The sequence below is a fragment of the Pleurodeles waltl genome, chromosome 11 (genome assembly GCF_031143425.1).
Source record: "Pleurodeles waltl isolate 20211129_DDA chromosome 11, aPleWal1.hap1.20221129, whole genome shotgun sequence".
Lineage (NCBI taxonomy): Eukaryota > Metazoa > Chordata > Amphibia > Caudata > Salamandridae > Pleurodeles > Pleurodeles waltl.
The window spans coordinates 245,065,221-245,083,317 of record NC_090450.1 but is presented as its reverse complement, the minus strand read 5'-3'; the positions used below and the strand labels follow the sequence as shown (position 1 = coordinate 245,083,317).

Sequence of the window (18,097 nt, the reverse complement as noted above, 5' to 3'; positions counted from 1 at the left end):
CCCTAGTGCCTGAGATCACTAAGAAGTACAGGCAGTGGGTGACCATAAATGGACAGAGGGTGGAGGCTCTGAGAGACACAGGAGCCAGTGTGACTACGGTGAGGAGTCACCTGGTGTCTGAAGAGAAGATTGATCCCTGTGTACTTCACCAAGTGGTTGCAGTGGACAACTCAGAGCGCCTGTGTAGAGTGGTGCAGGTTCCCTTTGAATGGGGGGAGGTCTCAGGTTCCTTGAAGGTAGCTGTGAGTCCAACCATGCCTGTAGATTGTTTGCTTGGCAATGACCTGGAGGATTCCTCTTGGAAGGAGGTGGAACTCAGGTCACACTTGGAGATGTTTGGTCTGTCTGGGTGGGTATGTGTATCTACCAGGTCAATGGCAGCCTGCCAGGGTGGTTAAGAGCCCCTGGAGCCTGAAACAGTGCCCCAGGGGACCGCTGAGAAGAGGAAGGGCAAGGGAAGCGGAAAACCGGCCCCAGAAGTTCCCATGGTCTGGGAGGAGGCAGAGCCTGAGGGTGACACCACAGAGCCTACAGGGGAACAGGTGGCTGAACTGGGGTAGGTGCTTGAGCTGTTGCAGTGGCAGCAGGAAGGGGGGGCCCACCAGGGAAGCATTCTGTGCAGCACAGAAGACATGCCCTACTCTGGAGGGTTTGCGGCAGCAGGCTGCAGACCAGGCGGCTGGCAAGGAGCCAGGATCTCACCTGATCTACTGGAAGGACGACATCCTGTACAGTAAGGCTAAGGCTCCTGAGCATGGGTCAGCCCGTGTGCTGGTGGTACCCCAGTGCTTCAGGGCCTTCCTACTGGGGTTGGCTCATGATGTGCCTTTAGCAAGACATTTGGGGCAGGACAAGACCTTTGAGAGGCTTGCCACCCACTCTTAATGGCCCCTAATGTGCAGGGCACTCAGATGCTCATTGTAGGTCTTGCCAAACTTGTCAGGACAGTGACAAAAGTGGGGGGAAATGTAAGGCTCCCCTCCAACCTTTTCCTGTTGTTATTACCCCCAATTGAAAGGGTTGGTATTGACATTGTGGGGCCTCTGGATCCCAAGACAGCCATGGGCAGCAGGTTCATCCTGGTCTTGGTGGACCATGCAACCCAGTACCCAGAAGTCATTCCTCTGAGGTCAGACACTTCCCCTGTGGTGGGTCGTGCATTGATGTTTTTTTTTTACCCGCATGGGGTTTCCCAAGGAAGTGGTATCTGATAGGGGTACCAACTTCATATGTACATATATGAAGTCTCTGTGGAAGGTGTGTAGGGTAACCTACAAGTTCACCACACCTTACCACCCCCAAAGCAATGGTCTGGTTGAGAGATTCAACTGCACCTTGAAAGGCATGGGCCTGTCAGAGCCCTTGAGGCGAAAGTGGGACATCCTCTTGCCATGCCTTCTGTTCGATTACAGGGAGGTGCCTCAAAAGGCACTTGGGTTTAGTCCCTTTGAGCTGATCTATGCCCACCCTGTGAGGGGACATTTATGTCTGGTGAAGGAGGCTTTGGAAAAAGCTCCCAATAAACCCCCCAGGATGAATTTAGCTAAATGCTGGCTCTGAGAAACCAGACTGCCCGTTTCAGGAGTCTCGCACAGGAGAACCTGGAAGCAAGCCAAAGGGGATATGAAACGGTGGTATGACCGGAATGCCACTCTGGTCGAGTTTCAACCTGGTCAAAGAGTGTGAGTGATGGACCACTGGAGCGTAGGGCGCTCCAAGACAAGTGGACTGGGCCTTTTGAGGTGGTGCAACGCAAGAGTGAAGTCACCTATCCGGTGGACTTGCAGACTCCCAGGAACCCTTTAAGGGTCCTGCATGTTAACCGACTCAAACCACACTTTGAGCGGACTGAACTGTCCATGCTCCTTGCAACAGATGATGGGGTGGAGGAGGATAGTGAGCCTCTTCCTGACCTCCTGTCTGCAGGAGAAAAAGATGGGTCTGTGGAGGGAGTGATCCTCTCCCCCTCCCTGACTGAGGAGCAGCAGAGGGACTGTTGCAAGGTGTTGGGACAGTTTGCCTCACTGTTTTCCTTGATCCCAGGAGTCACACACATGATGTGGACATTGGGGACAGTACATCCATTAAACAAAATGTTTACAGGGTGACTGACAAGGTCAGGGCTAGCAATAAGGATGAGGTATCCAAGATGTTAACCTGAGGGGTTATTGAGCATTCCAGCAGTCCTTGGGCCAGCCCTGTGGTATTGGTCCCAAAGGCTGCTGTACCTGGTGCCACTCCAGAACTCCGGTTCTGTGTGGAATACCGGGGTCTCAATGCGGTCAGCAAGACGGATGCCCACCCCATCCCCTGAGCTGATGAGCTCATAGATCGGTTGGGAGCTGCCACCTGCTTCAGCACATTTGATATAACGTCTGGGTATTGGAAGATTGCCTTCACTGAGGGGGCCAAGGAGAGGTCTGCATTTTCTACCCCAGATGGGCACTTTTAATTTAAAGTGATGCCATTTGGGATGAAGAATGCCCCTGCCACCTTTCAGAGGTTCGTCAAACAGGTGTTGGCTGGGCTGGATGAGTTCAGTGTCGCCTACCTGGATGACATTGCTGTTTTTAGTTCCACATGGGAGGAACATCTGCAGCACCTCTGCAGAGTGTTGGAGGCCCTGCAAAAGGCAGACCTCACTATTAAGGCAAGCAAGTGCCAAAAAGGGCAGGGTTCTGTGATGTACTTGGGATACTAGGTAGGGAGTGGCCAGGTAGCACCCCTACAGCCAACAATTGACACCATTCTGGCTTGGGAGCCTCACAAAACCCAAACTGAGGTGAGAGCCTTTTTAGGCCTCACTGGTTACTACAGGAGGTTTGTCAAGGGGTATGGTATCATTGATACCCCTTTGACTGAGTTGCCTTCTAAGAAGCAACCAAAGAAGGGGATCTGGACAGAGGCTTGCCAGACTGCTTTTGATGCCCTGAAGGCTGTTATGTGCACAGCACCTGTGCTGAAGGCACCTGACTACTCCAAGGAGTTTGTTGTGCAAATAGACTCCTCAGAGCATGGTATTGGAGCAGTACTCTCACAGCTTAATGAAGAGGGCCTAGATCAACCTGTAGCCTTCATTAGCAGGAGGTTACTACCCAGGGAATGTAGGTGGAGTGCCATGGAACGTGAAGCTTTTGCTATGGTCTGGGCGGTGAAGAAGCCAAGACCCTACTTTTTGGGACTCACTTCCAGGTTCAGACCAACCACAAGCCCCTCAGATGGTTAATGCAGATGAGAGGTGAGAATTCAAAACTGTTGAGGTGGTTAATTTCCCTACAGGGGATGGACTTTACGGTTGAACACCGCCCTGGCACAGAACACACCAATGCTGATGGTCTGTCCAGATTCTTCCGCCTTAGTGATGATGATTCCCTTGAGGTTGGGTAGTTGCTCCCCACTTTCAGCTGGGGGGGACACATGTTAGACTTGGCATCCTTGGGGTGTGTCTCCCCTAACTGTTTGCCTCTGTTTCCCAGGTTGTTGATGTTGCTGTACTCTGTTTTTGCTGTTTTTGTCACTCTGGGCACTTTACCACTGCTATCCAGTGCTAAAGTGCGAGTGCTCCTATACAAAATGTGCCTGTAATTGGTGTATCCATGATTGGCATATTTTATTTACTGGTAAGTCCCTAGTACAGTGCACTAGAGGTGCCTAGGGCCTATAAATCAAATGCTACTAGTGAGCCTGCAGCACTGATTGTGCCATCCACAAGAGTAGCTCTGTAAACATGGCTCAGGCCTGCCACTGCAGTGTCTTTGTGAGCAGTTTTAAACTGCCAATTCGACTTGCCAAGAGTACCCACTTGCCAGGCCTAACTAAACCTTCCCTTTTCTTACATGTCAGACACCCCTAAGGTGGGCCCTAGGTAGCCCCATGGGCAGGGTGCAGTGTATGTTTATGGTAGGACATATAGTAATGTGTTTTATATGTCCTGACAGTGAAATACTGCCAAATTCGGTTTTCACTGTTGCAAGGCCTATCTCTCTCATAGGTTAACATGGGGCCTGCCTTTAAATAAGCATAGAATCCCTTTGGGAGCAGATAGACATGTGGAGTTTGGGGTCTCTGAGCTCACAATTTAAAAATACACCTTTCAGTAAAGTTGATTTTAAGATTGTGTGTTTGAAAATGCCACTTTTAGAAAGTGAGCATTTTCTTGCTTAAACCATTCTGTAACTCTGCTTCTTTGTGGATTCCCTGTCTGGGTCAGTTTGACAGTTGGGCTGTTTGCACCTCTCTCTAGACTGTGACACAAGGAGAGCTGGGGTGTAGCCTGCATAAACTGATGAGTCGTCTGTGCTAGGAGGGAGGGGAGGAGTGGTCACTCACACCTGAAAGGGCTGTGCCTACCCTGTCACAATGCAGTCTCCAACCCCCTGGTGTGTGTCTGGGGCCTGGCCTGGGCAAGGCAGGATTTCACAAACAAGAGAAACTTTTCCTTTGAAGTAAGCCTACTTCAAAGGCCAAAATGGGTATAAGAAGGGCACCCAAAACCACAGACTTTAGATCACTTCTGGACATCAAGAGAAACCTCTGCCTGGAGAAGAGATGAAGAGCTGAGGAGAAGTGCTGCCTTGCCTGTGACTGTTCTTTGTGGAGCTATCCTGCAGTTGCTGCTTCTGCCTGTGCAAGGGGACCAAGACTGAACTTTGTTGTGCATTCCTGCTTGTGAAGAAATCTCCAAGGGCTTGTCCTGAGCTTGCCTCCTGTTGTTGATGTCTCAGGGCCATCAAAGACTTCTCCTGCCAGCACCTGGACTCTCTGCTGAGACTCCTGCCCTGCCAAGTGGTGCCCTATCCAGTTACTCAGGCCTTGACAGATGAAGCTGGGAGACCAAGCTTGAAAATCCACGCACAGACCGCTGTGCGGGGAACTTTTCGACGCAACCTCCTGAGCGTGGCTGAAATCAACGCTCCGCTTGCAGAGCGGCTAGAAGATCGATGCACGCGTCTGGAGAAATGAAGCACAACACAGCTGACAGGTTGATAAGTCGCTACCCACACTGCGCGGTTTTTCGGATGCCGTGCGGACGGATTTTTGTTGCAAGCCTTGCTGGCCACAGAAAAACAACACAATGCCTGCCTGTACCTGAGTGCTGCCCGGATCAATGCATCCTCTCCTGTAGCGAGGAAAAACAATGCACGCCGACCCGACCGGAGAAGGCAAAACGAAGCACGGTCTCGCTTGGGGTAAGAAATTGACGCATGGCTTACCTTTTTTGACGCACACTCGACAGTGCTTGTTATTTTGACTCTACACAGATACTTTTCAACACTAACAGTGTTTTTCCTGTTTACAAAAGGATTTAAGACTCTTTTGCTTTTAAAATAAATATCTTGACTTGTTTATGTTGGATTTTTGTCGTTTTGGTCTTGTTTTGTTTATATAAATATTTTCTATTTTTCCAAACCTGTGTTGTGTTATTTTGCAGTGCTTTCATTATGTTACTGTGTGTGTTGGTACAAATACCTTACACCTAGAACTCTGAAGTTAAGCCTGCCTGCTCGTGCCAAGCTACGAAGGGGGTGAGCGGGGGTTAAATGAGGGTGATTCTCCTTTACCCTGACTAGAGTGAGGTTCCATGGTTGGACAGGGGGTAACCTAACTGCCAACCAAAGACCCCATTTCTAACAATCATATACTATTCAAGAACATTCCACTACCAGTCTGTCCACTACCTATCTCAATGCCTCATCTAGACAGCATACTAAGAGACAGTTCTGTTTTATTAGAAAAAAGAGCAATAGAAAAAGTTCCATCAAAGCAGGTAAAAAAGGAGATCTATCAAGATACTTTCTAGTTCAAAGGAAAAGCCTGTCCAAACAGTTTTGGTCTATTCAAGATCTCAGGCTACTCAACAAATATATCAAGAAGGAAAAATTCAGAATGATATCCCTCCATCAGAGCTACCCACATATAAAAAGGACAATGGGATCTGTGCAGTAGACCTTCAAGATGCATACTTCCATATCCCAGTAGCTCAACATAACAGAAAATTTCTCAGTTTGTAGTAGGAACAGATCATTATCAGTAAGCTGTACTTCCTTTCAATCTCAAATCAGCTCCCCAAACATTTTCCTAATGCATGGTAGTAGTAGTAGCACATTTACGGAAAAAAGGCATTTTCCTGAACACATGCTTGGACGACTGGCTGATAAAAGACAGACTTCAAAATCACAACACCCCTTTTTTCAAAGCTGGGTCACAAATTAATGCAGAGGAAAACAATCTCCACCCCAGTTCAATTCCTTACCTTTCTAGGAGCAACAATTGATGCGAAAATATAAAAAGTGTTTCCTTCGGAAAAGCAAGTATCATCAATCCATATGAAATGCGCACAGTTAATGCAACAAACCAGACCAGCTGTCCATCAAATAGCCTCCTTTCTAAGATAAATGGCTCCCTGCATACTCATAGGTCCAAATGCATGACTCTTCATGAGACCCCTGCTGTCTTATCTGGAAGATCAGTGGTCACAGAAAACAGGTTGTTGGGAAAATTGAATCACTCGAACAAACAATGCTCGGCAATCCCTTAACTGGTGGACCACACTCACAATTGCCTAGAGGGAGTCCCATTTCAGAAAGAAATGCCTTCTCAAAATATTATAAATGATGAGTGTCTGTCAAGATTGGGTACGCATATGACTCCAACCATCTCATGACCTGAGGGTGTTGGTCCCAGAGGGAGATGTCTTATCACATCAGCTTGTTTGAGTGCAAAGCAGTACATCTGGCTCTCAAAGCCTTTATTGATTCTCTCACTTCCAAAGACCTCATGATTCAAATGGACAGTACCACGACAATGTATTATTATATATATATATAGCAAACAGGGTGGAACAAGATCAAGACAGTTATCACTCCAAGCTTAGACAATGTGGCATTGGCACTAGCAGGAGCATTATCGCTAACAGCCATTCACATTTCGTGAATCCAAAATGTAGAAGCAGACTTCCTCAGTTGTTTTCATGAAAAAAAAAAATCACAAGTGGACTTTCAACAACGAGCTAGTAAGAGAAATCTTTAAGGAATGGGGTACTACAATGCTATATTTATTTGGCACAGCACAAAATAAAAATGCAGAGACTTTGCTTTGAGCACTCCAGAACCACAGTCTCTGGGAAATGACTGTTTGATCAGTTGGTCGACTCTATTTGTCTACGCCTTTACTCTGATTCTACTTATACTGCGAGTAATCCAGAAACTGTAGAAGTCAAACATCAGAATCACTCTTATTGAACCACATTGGCAGATACAGTGGTGGTACACAGATCTCCTATAGTCATCCACAGTACATCACAGGGGCCTTCCACTCATGCCGGATCTCCTATCCAGGCTTCAGAATTCTGTAACCCATTAGCCAATCCTTGAATTTGGCTGCATGGCTCCTGAAATCACTCAATGCAGTTGCCTAAACCTTCCTGACAATTGTATGAACATTCTGAAAGGATCAAAGAAACTGTCAACAAATGGAAATGTTTCTGCATATGGTGCAGTAACTATGCCCATGAACCTATTGTGGTACATGAGAATGTTATCCTCCCAAACTTGCCTCATCCGGCCAGGCCAGGTCTGGAGTTCTTGTCCACCAAGAGACCTGTGGTCAATGATTTTTAGAAGGACTTAAGAAAATATTTCCTCCAGTCAGGAGATCTTCTCCTCCTCTTTGGGAGTTGAACTTGGTTCTATCAAAGATGATGGGCCCACCATTCGAACCCATACATAAATCAACTTCAGTGCTTAATTTGAGCTGGTGGTTTCTGTTGAAGGGCACCAGGACTTATTTTTGAGGGATGACACTTATTTTTCTGCATCAGGCATTTACTGACAGCAAAAGACACATATGGGAAAGACAGAGAAAGAGAAAAACGAGAAAGTGTCACAAAAGGAGAAACGAGAAAGCTGCAAGGGTGAGCTGAAGGGGATGGGAGTGGCTGTAAATGGATTAAAGAGTCCCTAGATGGCTTTAGGATTATGCTGCCTCAGTATTCTGTGCTCGCACATTTAATTACAGCAGCACTGTGTTTTAAATGAGAGCTTTCGGCACCAGCATGTTTTTATTTGCAATTGAAGCACAGATCAACTCTGCAACATTTGTCATGGAAAACTTCATTTTTATAGCCATAACCTCTGCACATACCCTAAGTGAGTTACAAGCTTTGTCATGCTCAGAACCTTTCACACTTTTCTATCATAACTGAGTTGTTTTGTGTGCACATTCTTCATTTTACACCTAAAGTCGTTTCACATTTTCATATTAACCAATCTATCACACTCCCTACTTTTTCCCCTAACCCTACCACAGCAGCTGAGAGAACTCTTCATTCTCTTGATGTTAAGAGAGTGCTAAGATTCTATTTGTGTGGAAGGGTATTAGGAAATCGAACCAAATCTTTATTAACTGCTTTCCTATGTGACTAATGTTGGCAGCTATGAAACAATCTATATCAAGATGGATAGTTCTGTGTATTTCTTTCTGCTACCAACTTGCTACCAAACCCTTGCCAAGTAAACTCAAAGCACACACTACTAGAGCAAAGGCAGGTCCTACAACTTGGGTCAGACAAGTCCCAGTCATAGATATCTGTAAAGCAGCCATTTGAAGGTCTATACACACTTTTTCAAGTAATTATTGTTTAGACACAGACACTCGAGCTGATGCAAAGTTTGGACAGGAAATTTTACGGAATCTGTTTAGATAGCTCCATTTTTGTTTTTTTGTCGGGCTTGAGATTTACTGATCTCAGGACACTGAGTCTAGTACAGATACCGTACCAATTTTTTTTTATCACACACATACATCTGACAGCCACAGTGGAGGTCTTTTTGTCTTTAGCCTGTTATTCTGTCCAGCTTTTATGACTATCATTGAAGATCCTAGGATTCAGAAGGAAACGTTACCTACCTATAGTGCTAGTTCTGCATCTTAGGCATCCTCATTTATACCTCCTTGGCTGTCGGAGCATATGTGTTTTTAACTTTACATAAAAAAGAACTGACACTCACGGGCAAACTGCCACTACAGTGCATTGTGGAATAGGGTCCTTCTGATGTTCTTAAAGGTATAGATCTCTTTTTAAAGTTCCTATCAGTGGTAGCCTATTAGGCTGCATTTTCTCTCAATGCTGTTGGTGTATAGGCAGACCTTTTTACGTTTCGCCTGCATAGCACTTGTGCTGTGCTTGTGAAATCTAAATATAAATCTTAAAAAGGGGCTTACATCCCGCTTTCATTGCTTTACACTGGGTCCTCGGCCTGCCACTCACTTTTCTTCCGTTTCTATTGTCTGCAGCGCATTTCCTGCATTTACCAACGCTTGTTCTCATGTGTTTACTCCTATCAGTTTCCCGTTTGATCAAGTACTGTTTTCATCCACTTTGTGAGACTTTTTTTAAGTTTGTTGTCTGCACAACGCTTGCTCTCTGCTTGTTCAATGTGCTGTACTCAGTTGCGCTGTGCATATTTTTATTTTTGAATGTGCTGTACTCTGCACAGAGCCTGCGCTGTGCTTACTGTTATTTTAACTCTCTGCAGCGCTTGAGCTTGTTTACTGAATCTGACTGTGGCTACATGCATTTCAAGATTCCCTTTAACATACATGCATCCAGCTCTGGGATATTAGGTAAACAAGCACAGCACTGTGCTTATTTTTATTTTTACCCTGCAGAGCGCTTGCGCTGTACTTGTTTACTGTATCTGCCTGTGGCTGCATGCATTTCAAGAATGCCTTTAACATGCATGCTTGAAATGTGTGCAGCAAAGGGGAGATTAAGTAAAGAAGCGCAGAACAAGCACAGCGCTGTGCTTGTTTATCCAACCTCCCCATGACCACACTCATTTCAAACGTGCAGGTGAAAGGCAGTCTTGAAATGCGTGCATCCACGGGGAGATTAGGTAAACAAGCATTTTCAATGCAACGGGTCTCGCATTTGTTCGAGTTAGAGCTATTAGCGTTGTAAAGCAAAAAAAACGCGGTGCGATCGCGCTATGTAAAATGCAGCGCAATCTTGCTGCGTGGAAAATAAACATATAAAGTAGTGCGGACTCCAGGATGAAAACATTGAGCCTCATATGTTTTTGGTACTTTACCTGTGCTGTGTAGGTGGGCTACACACTGGAAAAGGCATGACGTATTCATGCCTTTCACAAATGAAAGCAAGCAGATTTTAAAAGGCAAGCCCACGAACCAATGTAAGTGACTGACGTGGCATGGGCGTGGTTTCAAGCCCAAAGAGAGATTACAGAATGGACGGAGCACTTTGTGCTCGCCCATAAGAAGCACGGCGCTGCTTGATAGTTTAACTTGTTCATGAAGTCAGTGTGTGCTGTCATTCTAGTGTTTCTCTAAGAATTGAAAAACAGAACATGTAGGCCTACTTTTACGTCTGTGGTATGTCCAAGGTTTTGGTTTTGGAAAAATCTGGTAACACTATCCTTGTTGGTGGTGGATGCCGCACAGTATACAGGTATGACTGCTAACAGTGCAGCAGGTTCATCCTTTGGAATAAGCAATGAACCTGCAACCGTTATAGCAGTCTTCTCCTGACCTTATCATTTCAACTCCACTAGTTAGAGAAGGCAAGGATAGTTTCATGACCCAAAGAGTGATCCGTCTGAAGTCCTAACAATAACACTCACTGACTCACTGACTGCTACTGGTTAAGGGAGCTCTGCAAGCTTTGTGCTTGTGCCTCCCAGCTACTCCTCTTGCAGGCTGACCTGCTTGTTTCTCAACAGCACAGTTAAATGTAAGAGTTTAATTTCTAAGGCATTGCATTCTGCCAAGGAATAAATGTAAATCAATCCAAACATTTAATATTGCTAAATAATTAACTTTGTAAAATAAATGAGTATGAAATAATCTAATTTTCTCATACCTTTTTAAATGCAAAATATGTTTTATTCCTGAACAGATATATCACAGTGCTATCAAAGTATAATGCATAGCTTAAGGTAATTCAAATATGGTGAATATGTCAATGTCACATTTATTAATCTCCTGGAGTATACAATTTCCAAGCCCCTATTATTGGCCTTATTGTTTTGCCTTAGTTATTGTTTACTATGTTTTACAACTTAGCCTCTGAATCAAGGTGGTATTGGCTGATAAAGGAGGAGTTGTGTTCAAGAGGTGATATTGGATCCGAGCATAGATTTATTATCATATTTCTCCTTTTCATTGCAGAGTGCTATGTGTTATATTCATATAGCTGCCCTGATTGCAGAATACCTTAAAAGAAAAGGTAAGTTTTGCATTTCCATAGAAAATATGCCTGTGTGCACCTTACAGCAAAATTAACCTAATACCACATTTATTGATGTGTATCACTCGGGCGCATATAAACAACGGTAAGAAAAGTCTCATTAGTTCAACAGAAAGTTGGATCCTGAGAGACAAGCAAAACCAATGTTAAAATGCAATTAATTGTATAGTAATGAAATGGTATAATGAGACCTCTTTTCTGCATCAGAATTATGTAATAAACTTTTACCGTTAGTAACTCTGGAAATATTTGCATCTGGAGTAGCACAGCCCCTATGGAATATGAGTTATGGCTTAAGCAGGGTTTTAGCTCCCATGAGGTGCACTGGTAGGAAGACATAGCCAGTCTAAAGCAAAGTGCATTTTCCCATCCAGAGTAGAGTAAAGCAAGGGCAGTTTGAATCAAATATTGAAGATTTTAATTATTGCCTCTGACCAATCCGATACAGACTCAGCCAAGGTCTTCTGTTTGTGAGGTTGCACCCAGCGCAATACAGGAAGGAGCAGGAAACCTACATACAGTAGTAGGTGGAAACCAGATTGACAAGGAGCATACGCAGATTCATTCTGTTCACCACACCAGTCAGCAGAATTTTTTTTCATGCAAGCGAGCATGTCCACAGCGCAAGATGAAGGCATCTTAAAGAGGACGCCATCTTGAGTAATTGTGTATCGTATACACACTGTTGGCCCTACCCAGACTCTTTCAGCCACGCATGTTCACAAGAAAAATAACTGCCAAGACATATTCCAGTGTTGGAAGACTAATCTGTAAACTGTACAGACTCTACAGGTGATAGGGTGTGAGGCCGCCTGCCACCCATTGAACCAGTAAGACAAAGGTCTCGGAGACTAGAATCAGTTCATTAGTCACCCAAAGCCTCGTATTTGTGGCAGCATACGATCTCGGGTATGGACCTTGGATGCAAGTGCTGGGTAGCAGAACATACATTTTGATATTAACATTTCATCGAAAACACGGAGTGCCTTAATTTGACACACAGACTGCAAAATCCACTGAATAAAACAGAGTGCATTCTAGAAAATGTTAAACATAGGAAAGCTGGTACAACTTTCCATGCCATACGAAGACTTGTTCCTCTACTCTCTGCTGGGTAAAAATTGATCATTAGCAAATATAGCCCCTTTTAATAAGTATTTATGTGCACTAAATATTTTGCTATAATGGCTTCAATAAAGACTACGTTTCATAAAAGAGTGTAAAAACTAGAGTTACACCGCATCAGCACAATTTAGATTTGATAAAAATAGCATCACTCATGTAATCTCCATTTTTGCCAGTTCGCGGTTTGTGTAAATGTATTGTACAGCCAAAATCCATGAGGGAGTCTTTTCACATGTACTGAACAAACAGGATGCGTAGCCTGGCATGCTGTTCACAGCTACCACCAATTGCAGTGCTACAAAATGTTACACCTACTTGTTGATTAAATGCATGTGGCTGCAGGGACCTTAGATGTGTTGTTTTAATGTGTCTCACTGCCGTAGGTTACTGGAGCAACGAAATGAAGCGTACCTCAAGCAGCAGCTTACTCCAGGAAGATGACCAAGTCTCTGATAATAACCAGATACTAACAACTAATATTGAAAGAAGTGAGTGTCTTAACATTGCACGGATTGTACTTGAGTAATATATATTTGAAATAATGGAGCCACTGGAAAATATATACATGCTATGCTGCTTTGTCTTGAACATCATGTAAATAAACCACTAGTTATGCGGGGCTGCATGTATCCTTAACTATTGTTCGGGCTTTTGATTTCTGCAAGCATATGAGGCGTTCACATGTCTGAAACAATAATATTTTTATTACCACTCATTTCTCAAGTGTCGAGTGTGCATTCTTACTGCAAAAATCCACATCCAGCATGCTTCACTATCGGAATTATAAGAACTAATAGATTGTGCAGTTGAGTGGAAGTGCAGCCTCCCTGTGGCCAGTATGAGCATGCATGTCTGTTCTCATGGCTTGGCATAATACATACTAAATCAAGAAGTGTATGAAGACATTCCCTAATCTTAATTTATAATCACGAACAGAATCATGAATATCATTTCATAAACATGAACATGTTATGGCCCTCTCTAAATCGGGCGGCTGTCAAATGGCCAAACGTCTGACAACTCTTAATCTGTTGGGCCGCCCGAGGAGTATATCAGTGACGAATTGGAATAGCTTCTGACGCCAATATACTGCCAAACTCTAAGTGAGGTGGGTAGTCCTGAAGTCTGGTGCAGAAGATACTCCATCCCACTACACTCTAAATCAGGTGGATGGTATCTGCCACACTTGTGGCCTGACTGGTGCCTTACTTAGCTGGAGACCTGGAGTGGCTATATGTTACTACTTCAGAGAGTATTACAAGAATATTTGTCACTGGAACTTCAAATTAATGTGCTGCTTTTGGCTGTAGGTGTAGCAGCATTTTTTCACTCCTCGAATGCAGCTATAGAACGCAACACAATAACAGAACGCAAGGTAAAATAGCAACACAACAAAAACGAAACATGGCATAACACATCCCAACAAAACAAATCAAAACACAACAACCCGATGGAATAAAGCAACAGGAAAAAACATAACAGCACCAATACAAAATATCACCACCACAACACATGTGTCACAGTACCACAAAACAGCAGATCAACACACCCCAAAAATTCAGCTCAAAAACACAACACAATGGCACAATACAAAATAACACAGCAACACACTTAAAAGAATAATAACGCAACTGAAAACAGCAACAAAAAAGATACAAACACAATCCACCACAGTAACAGAATTGCACAATTTTATGACTGCACTGTAGGGTGCCACAAGACAACAAAACAGAACATTAGCACACAGTAACTTCATACCATTAAATCAGAACACTAGACACCACACATTCATACACTACAATTGCAAATACCCGTAGTTATGATGTTTTAAGTTGGTATATTAGTGGCTTGTGCTGTTTTGTTGGTATGCTGTGTTGTATTGGTATGGTGTAGTATTGTTTTGTGCTATTGTGTTATCTTTGTGTTGTCATTATGTTGTTGTTTCATTACATTGTACTGGTGCTCTGTACTGTATTGTTGAATATTTGTTGTGTAATTTTTGCATTGTGTTGCTATGTAATGTTGTTGTGCTCTATTACTGTTGCTGTAGTGTGCTTTTTGTAAGATGTTCTTGTGTATTTTGTGTAGTTGCTGTACCTCAGCTGCACTCTGCTTGCACAAATAGATTTTTATACATTACCACCACAATACAGTTGTTTATGGTGATGAAAGGAATTACTACCAAGCACTTTCATTAGCATTAGCCAAAATGTTCTATGTTACGTCCTTGCAGTTTAGTGGGCAAAGTGGTGATAGAAAGAGCACTGTATGGTGGATATTAGAAAGTGTTTACCATGTGTGCTACACACCTGGAATCTGTTTTGCTAAATATGTGCTGTGAAGGTGTTTATTTATTGATTCACAGTTTTCCATATCATGGACCTAACCACAGGTGCAGTGAAGTGCTTTACAGACATGTTTTTTAGACCAGAACATATGATAAGCGTTATAAGGAAAAGATAGCAGAGCATTCAAAAGAAGTTAGCGAATTGGAAGGGTACATTCTGATAAGAGGCGTTTTCAATTACTTTCGGAAGACTAGGAAATCTGCATTCAGTTTAATTTGATGAGGGATGGAGGTCCAGAGCCTGTTTAGATGATTGGGCTGTTCCGGCTTTCAGCATTTCAGAGATTACAGTTTTGTTTTGGGGTTTCCTTCGGCATCAGTGAGTTGAAGTTTGCCGTTTAGATAGGGTAATTGGCCACTGTGGAACGATATTACTTCTCCCCTCCAAGGGTCAGCCAATGGAGGTATTGATTCTAGTGGTGCAAGTATGAATTTGATCAGGGCCACCAAGATCGCATTTTTTCCATGAAGATGGCTTAGCACAAGAGCCTCTATAACACTGATCTGAAGTCCAAGTGAGGATGTGTGGGTTATAGCTTTCGGAGCTGGGGTAGTTAATAGGATGAGGGCTTCAATAGCCCTGGCGATACGACCTGGTAGGTTGATATTTTGGTCATAATAAAAAGAAGAGATTTGAAATAAGCTGACAAAGAGGGGGAAACACCTTTTATGATTAGTGAGCTTTAGTGTGCTGAAATGCACAGGAAGAATTAGGGAGACAGGCTGCACCGTACAGTACTACGACCCAGATGTACTGACTCCTTTTCCCGTAGACAGATTGGGAAAGAAACTTTGATACATCACGTCCTAGTTCTCAAGAGATGGCATGCTTGTCAGATGTGGCATCATGTGGCATGAGACTGACAGAAATGTGGTGGCAGATGATGCACTGCAATACAGTGATCAAGAAGCCTCTTTTCTAGCTCTCTCTTTTCTAGAAAAAGTTCTGATGCTTTAAGTCTGACAACCACATAAAGTCTGTATGTATTTTATTATAAATTAATTGGATCACTGCAATGTTGTCTAATATGCAACGCCAATGAATGTGCTAAGAGTGCAATGTCAGGCAATCAAAGGCCCATATTTATACTTTTTGATGCAAACCAGCGCTGGCGCTGGTTTGCGTCAAAAAGATTACCGCCAGCTAACGCCATTCCTACGTGCCATGCGGGCACCTTATTTAAGGAATGACGTTAGCCGGCGCTGCGGACTGGTCAGAGTAAAAAAAAAGACTCAAACCAGGTAGCGCCGGTGTAGGGGAAAATGGGGATTGTGCGTCAAAAAATGGTGCAAGTCAGGTTTGAGGCAAAAATCATGCCTCAAATCGGATTTGCGCCATTTTTTGATGCACAACCCCCATTGAAATGACTCCTGTATTAGCAAAGACAGGAGTCATGCCCCCTTGCCCAATGGCCATGCCCAGGGGACCTCTGTCCTCTGGGCATGGTCATTGGGCACATTGTCATGTAGGGGGGACCAAATTAGGCCCCCCCTATGCCACTTAAAAAAAATATTAAAAAAAATACTTACCTCAACTTACCTGTTCTTACCTGGGAGGGTCCCCCCCATCCATGGGTGTCCTCCAGGGGTGGGTGAGGGTGGCAGGGCGTGTCCCAGGGGGCAGGGAAGGGCACCTCTGGACTCTTCCATGGTCAGAGACCATGGAAGTGAGCCCACAGGTCCCTTAACGCCTGCGCTGACCCAGGTGTTAAAAAACGGCGCACATCAGGCTGTGCGCCGTTTTTTAGGGCCCGCCCCCTCCTGTGCGTCAAATTGACACGAGTATAAGTAATGCGCACAGGCCTTAAAGTCATTTTTTGGGCGGGAATGCCTAACTTGCATGTCATTAACGCAAGGCAGTTTCCCGCATCCAAAAAATGACGCACACGGAAACATTTTGACGTCCGCAGGCTCGGGCGTCAAAGTTTAAATATGGTGCATGGTTAGCTACAAATGTGCGTCAAAAATTTTTAAGCATATTCGGCACAAACAGAGTATAAATATGCCCCAAAATGTCCACAATTAGAGGAAACTTCACGATATCAAGACAACACTTAAAGACCTTTGCAGACCTCAGAGGAATTCAGAATCCAGTGCACACATGATGCATTATGCGCAAGGCTTAGCTATCTTCGGAATCTGCCATGCAACTACACTTCAGCAAGGAACTCAAAATCCTTCTTGGCTCATTTAATCTAACAGCATCTGTTAGACCTGGCATCCTTGGCGTGGTCTCCCCTGTCTTTTTTTACTCTGCTTCCCATGTTTTGACTGTGTGCTGGACTCTGTTTTTGCTGTTTTTGGTACTCTGAGCACTTTACCACTGATTACCAATGCTAAAGTGCAACTGCTCCCTGTGTAAAATGTATGTGTAATTGACTTTTCCATGACTGGCACGTCTGATTTACTAGTAAGTCCCTAGTAAAGTGCACTAGAGGTGCCCAGGGCCTGTAATCAAATGCTACTAGTAGGCCTGCAGCACTGGTTGTGCCACCCACATGAGTAGCCCTGTAAACATATTCCAGACCTGCCACTGCAGTGTCTGTGTGTGCAGTCTTGCACTGCTAATTCGACCTGGCAAGTGTACCCACTTGCCAGGCCCAAACCTTCCCTTTTTATACATGTAGCGCAACGCCTAAGGTAGCCCCAAGGACAGGGTGCAGTCTATATTAAAGGTGGGACATGTACTGATGCGTTTTACATGTCCTAACAGTGAAATACTGCCAAATTCGTTTTTCACTGTTGCAAGGCCTATCTTTCTCATAGGTTAACATGAGGGCTAACTTTAAATACGTTTTAAGTGCAGTTTCCCTTTGGGAGCATATTAAATTGGGAGTTTGGTGTCTCTGAACTCACAATTTAAAAATATATCTTTTGGTAAAGTTGTCAGTTTGAAAATGTCACCTTTAGAAAGTGGGTATTTTCTTGCTTAAACCATTCTGTGACTCAGCCTGTTTGTGGATTCCTTGTCTGGGTCAGACTGACAGCGGGCTGTTTGTGAATCCCCTCTAGACAATGAGACAAAGGGACCTGGGGTGTAGCCTGCATATCCTGATGAGTCTCCAGGTCTACAGTGGGGAGGGAGGAGCTGACACTTACACCTGAACGGGCTGTGCCTGCCCTCACACAATGCAGTTTCCAATCACCTGGTGCGAATCTGGGACCAGGCCTGGGCAAGGCAGGATCTTGTGAACAACAGAGATTTGCCTTTGAAATTTGTCTACTTCAAAGGCAGAAAGGGGTATAAGTAGTGGACCCAGAACCCCAAATGTTTAGGTTACTTCTGGAATCAAAAGGAACCTCTGCCAAGGAGAAGAGCTGAAGAGCTGGAGGAGGAGCACTACCCCTTTGCCTGTGAC

At 44.2% G+C, this 18,097-nt stretch overlaps 1 protein-coding gene across 5 annotated transcripts in view; it reads left to right on the top strand.

Moving 5' to 3' along the window:
• DOCK10 (dedicator of cytokinesis 10) overlaps positions 1-18,097 on the top strand; it is a 1,618,956-nt gene that overhangs the window by 1,369,794 nt on the left and 231,065 nt on the right. For all 5 annotated transcript variants that reach the window (XM_069213493.1, XM_069213489.1, XM_069213490.1 and 2 more), the window contains exons 46-47: positions 11,188-11,245; positions 12,775-12,879. In XM_069213493.1, the coding sequence (XP_069069594.1) occupies positions 11,188-11,245; positions 12,775-12,879 (163 nt within the window). The remainder of the gene's footprint in view (positions 1-11,187; positions 11,246-12,774; positions 12,880-18,097) is intronic.